General features: G+C 40.4%; 1 protein-coding gene across 1 annotated transcript in view; it reads right to left on the reverse strand.

The window, feature by feature from the left end:
* arhgef39 (Rho guanine nucleotide exchange factor (GEF) 39) overlaps positions 1–5,355 on the reverse strand; it is a gene marked incomplete at its 5' end in the record, with an annotated part of 84,143 nt that overhangs the window by 43,042 nt on the left and 35,746 nt on the right. The window contains one exon of the mRNA XM_037696093.1: positions 3,919–4,047. Within this exon, the coding sequence (XP_037552021.1) occupies positions 3,919–4,047 (129 nt within the window). The remainder of the gene's footprint in view (positions 1–3,918; positions 4,048–5,355) is intronic.

Consider the following 5,355-nt stretch of genomic DNA (forward strand, 5'->3'; position numbering starts at 1 on the left):
AAAAAAAAAAAAAAAAAAAATATATATATATATATATATATATATATGCAATGGTTTGTGCAGAAAGTCCAGTATTTTCCAGTGACTGAGTAAAAGTACAACAGGGAAGTACCAATGCAGACAAAATAGTTGGTACCCCTTCACAATAAAAATAAATTAAAATCTAGTATCTGTGAAATACCTGAACCAGACAAAAGTTTGTGGCATTCCTTGTTGTTTTTTCTGGTGGTTGGTCGATCGATCGATCGATCCATCCATCCATCCATCCATCCATCCATCCATCCATCCATCCATCCATCCATCATCTTCTGCTTAATCAACCACTGCCAATAATTGATGTGTGCTTTACAATGAGATATCTGCAGGTACCAACAGGTATGTTGGCCACGTCTTCCTGAGCAAGCGTCTCCAGCTGTTTCAGGTTTAAAGGATGCCGCCGTAACACTCCAATTTTCAGATTGCTCCATAGATGTTCAACTAAGATCTAAGCTCATGTGAGACGTCCAGGGTTTCTTTTTCAGCCACATTCTAATGTTTTAACTGTGTAGTTTGGGGTCATTACACTGTTGGAGGACCCAAGACCTGCGACTGAGACGGAGCGTTCCGACACCGAGCAGTACATTTCCTCCAGGGTACCTAGACAGTCTGAGACCTCATTGTTTCAAAGTTCTCTGTGATAAATGAAGCAAAGCAGCTCCAAAACAAAACTGAGCCCCTTTTAGGTTTCACAGTAGGTAAGGCGTTCTATCAGTCCCAAAAACTTTGAGGGTTTGTCAACATACATTTTGGTGTCGTTTGTGTTTTCCTTCCATTAGTAGAACCCTCCTTTAAGTTCTCCATGAAGTTTAGTATAAATCAAAACGTGACGATGCAATCGGAGAGTGACATACCTTGATGCTAGAGTTCAGCTTGCATGGTTTTCAATGGTTTCCTTGGCTCTTTTTCTCTGATCTGCACTACAAGTTTGGTCAAGCTGGGGATGCAGTTCCTCTTGCATCCACATTTTGGGAGGTTGTCTTATGTAACATGACCCTTCTACAATTTGTTGATATGGGCAGCTGTGGTCAGAGGAACATGAAGCTGCTTGGTCTTGTAGCCTTTTCCTTTAGTATAAATATCTAAAATTGTTTTTCTAAGGTCCTCCGACGGCTCTGGCGTTTGGTTTTCTGCTTCATGTTGGTTCCCTTTAAATAGTCATGAAAACCTTCAAGGCACCTGTAAAACTAATTAAGGTGAAACTCTTATTTTGAGACATGACTATACAGCAGTCCCTCGTTTATTGCGGCGGTTATGTTCTGGAACCCCCCGCAGCAATAAGTGAAAACCTGAAAAGTAGGGATGTTGTATTTATTTTAGTACTTCTATTCAGGCTTTATTCATCCAACCTTTATTTCTACAGGTTAGTCTCATTGAGCCTCAAGGACTCATTTACAAGAGAGACCTGATTTAAACAAAGAACTCCAATGAGGTACAGAAACAGTCAATATCAACCTATACTTCTAACCCAGTTGTGATCTGGGTATAAAAACCCTTTCCATACTCTTGCAATGTTCTAAATTCTTAAAAAGAGCTGGGCGAAATCTCAATATTTTAAAAATATTGAGATAATTTTTTTGCAATACAAAATGAGACTATATCGATATAAAACGATAGTGTTATACTTGAAAATCCACCTACTGTCTTCTTGCGCCCAAGCAGCCTACCCAACAGTGAGAGTTGGTGCGACATTAATAAATCAGCAGTTTATCATAGGGCTGGGCCATATATCGTTCACAATACCAGTAAAAAAAACTTGCCCGGGAAAATAAATTATGTCATGATATACTAATTTCATGATGTAAGTATGTCAGTGTTTCCCCCACCATTAGACAAGCGGGGCGCCCCGCCCCATTAACAGAACCAAGCACGCTTAACTACCAAACTAAACTGTGCAACCCCCCCCCCCCCCCCCTGTCAGTACTGACGTAACTAGGGATGCACCAATCCACATGTTTTTAAACTTCTGATACAATCTGATACCTACATCTGGATATCGGCCAATACAATACTATTCCAATATCATGATCATCATTGATTTTACATGAGGCTGTAATAATCTACCTGCATTATTGAGCATGCATCACAATCTCCTCTCAAGTACAATTTGTACATATATATGCATGCATGTCCAAAAAGGCAAGTTGAGGTAAGTTTTATTAATGTTGGATAAGTTTCAAAGTTAGAATTAAATCCTGCTAACACAAAATATGTTTTTTGTTCCTAGCTTTAAAGTCAGAGTCAGAGTTTTATTGTCATATGCACCACATGTGGTGGAACGAAATTATGTCCACAGGGTTCCAGTTACATCCAACAATAAAATGTAAAAGAAAAACAGCAATAAGATCTAAGATATGAACAAAGAAAAACATTAAACTAAATATACACTAAGCACTAACAGCATAAAAACAATAAAAACTATATGCCGAAGTGGACATTAAGGTGGATATTAAAGTGATTAAATGGCTTCAAACATCTGCTAAGTTCATGGCATAAACTAACAGACACGTTCCTGTTTTTAGTATTTACATCACTTTATAATGTAGCTGTTTTTGTTTCTTTTTTTAAATATAATTTTATTTTATTTTTCAATTCACATGTTTTTTTATGATTGTCTACTGTTGCACTGATAAATATCTCGTGGAGGGTAAACATAAACTATAACTTGGCTGCAAGTATGAAGCTGTGAAGCAGACAGTCTGTTTCAGTCTGCTCCTCCAGACGGGCAGACTGAAACCAGACTGTCTGCTTCAGACTGAACGAGAGGAACACACCGCTGAAGCCACGGAGCTCGAATGTCCAACGTAAAACTAACTTTACCACGGCGCCTGGCTAAACAATCCTCGTGCTCTTCAATGTGGTGCTTTTTCAAATGTTTATTAAGTTTGATGAAAAGTTTGTTAGCTGTTAGCCACAGTGCTGCTCAGTCCTCATGTTGTAGCTGCTGCAAACTATGAACTGGATTTCCTGAATGTGAGGCGGGTCTTATTACTCTGGGTTCATGAGACACGCCTCCACTCAGGAAATCCATTCCATAGTTTGAAGCCAACGTGCAGAGCAACTGGCAGGGAATCACATGAGGAGATGTTTCATCAGACACAGACATGCATCATGGATCATGGACCATCATGAAGATGATACCAATACCGGATCGGCCCCATCCGTAGGTGTAATGCTAATGTCTCTCTGTTCCACAGTCCATGGAGCAGGAACAGAGTCATGTGATCAGAGACAGAGCATCAGAGAAATTAATCATTCCTGCAGGAACAGAGGAAACACCACAAGCTTCAGGGTCACATGATAACCTTGTCACAAGTTCTGGAAGTTATAGCTCATTTAAAGACAACATATATTTTGTTACATTTATGCTCAACAGATCTTAAGATTCATTTTATTTAGTTATTTTGGGAAACTTCACCTGCACTTTAGTTTTTGTGGTGGATTTATTGATCTATATTTTGTACAGACGTTTAAAATCTAAATAACAGAAGGATCAACAAAGTCCATGCTCAATAATCCAGGTATACAATCCAACATTTTTCAGTCAGGTCAACTGGACAGTTTCTTTTTTTTGTGCTGAAACATTTCGCCTTTGATCTGGAAGGCTTCATCAGTCAAGGAATCGAAGTCGAAATGTTTCAGCACAAAAAAAAAGAAACGTTGGTTACTACTGTAACCCCAGATTCTATGAGTATAGGCGTAGCCCTTTAAGAGCTGTAGCTTAGTGGGTTCCATCCCATCATGCCGTCATCCCGTCACGTCTGTCTTGCTTTCCCACCCCCTTAGTGTACCTCAAGTCACTCGGAGCATCAGATACAGAGAACGGTACAATAAAAATGAAGGCAATTCATAAAGAGATGAAAGGAATACGTGATCACCAACCTGCAGCCAACACCTTCGTTTTTCGCCCTTTCAGCAGTTTCTGTACTCGGCAAAGCTGCAGGTGGTTCTCGTGCCGTTGAGTATTGTCGTGGATGCGCTGGGACACCTCAGACACTGCAGCTGTAGCCCCTACACCAAACACAATTCTTTTTAGACACAAACAATTGTACTGTCTAGTTATTAAATATAAAATGACTGAGTAGGACTGTGCATGGTGTACAATACGTACATTAATGTATAAACTCAACTAAACAGTTTTTATTCAATCATTGGCACATTGCACATGCACATCTTGATTTGGATGCTGGTCAGATTCATCATCAAATTCTACTCCCTCTTTTTACCTTGTGGATGCCATTTCTTAGTATCCACTACCATTCTGGCCCCTTGAAGCATTCGGAGGCACCAAGTCAAATCCTTCTTAATGGGGCATGAGTAATTGTTCAGTCATGGTGCGTGATGCACCAACATGTACCAGGCCCACACTGCTTGTGTGAAATACAGATCCAAGCACAGCTACCCTGTTGGGCTTTTACACCAACACCTTCTCCAGGTCTGGTTTCCTCGTTTCTAAAAGGTACCATAGTAGAATAAATCATCAGCATGGGTGTGGCTGCTAAGATGGGAACAAACTGGAAAACAGTGGACACAAAGTGCACATAGGTGGGTTCAAAGAAACTTGTAGATGGTCTCCTTTTGTTCCCAGGAAGTCTGGACAAGTTGTGACTAAAGTTATGAATTGTTAAAGGAACAAACAGACCTGGAGTTGTCGATCTAATGAAAACACTGTTTGCCTCAGTTTTCTACATATACCTGTACATTAACTCTTTACACCTGAGAAAAATTCACCAGCTAAAAATGTGTCGATAGAGACACACTTGTAATGTTGCTTTATGGAAAGTTTGAGTTTATTTTGACATATTTATGTCAACAAATGCATGTGCCAAAGTGACTATTAATGGCAAAAATGTTTTTCTGATAAACATAACCAATGAATATTCTTCATTACAAAAGTGTACCATGTCATTTGTCTTACAGAAGAAAAGTCAGTTCTTCTTCTTCTGGATTTTCCCTCTTTAGGGGTCTGCACAGCGAGTCCTCCTCCATCTCACTCTGTCCTCTGTCCTCACTCTGTCCTCACTCCAACTACCTCCATGTCCTCTCTAACTGCATCCATGTGTCTCCTCTTTGTCTTTTTCCTGCAGCTGCATTTCTAACATCCTACCAACATACCCATTGTCCCTCCTCTGGACATGTCCAAACTACTGTCCCCCCTCTGGACATGTCCAAACCACTGTCCCCCTTCTGGACATGTCCAAACCACTGCCCCCCCTCTGGACATGTCCAAACCACTGCCCCCCCTCTGGACATGTCCAAACCACTGTCCCTCCTCTAGACATGTCCAAACCACTGTCCCTCCTCTGGACATGTCCAAAC

This window comes from Nematolebias whitei, chromosome 22 (assembly GCF_014905685.2).
Source record: "Nematolebias whitei isolate Nwh7 chromosome 22, NemWhi1, whole genome shotgun sequence".
Taxonomy (NCBI): domain Eukaryota; kingdom Metazoa; phylum Chordata; class Actinopteri; order Cyprinodontiformes; family Rivulidae; genus Nematolebias; species Nematolebias whitei.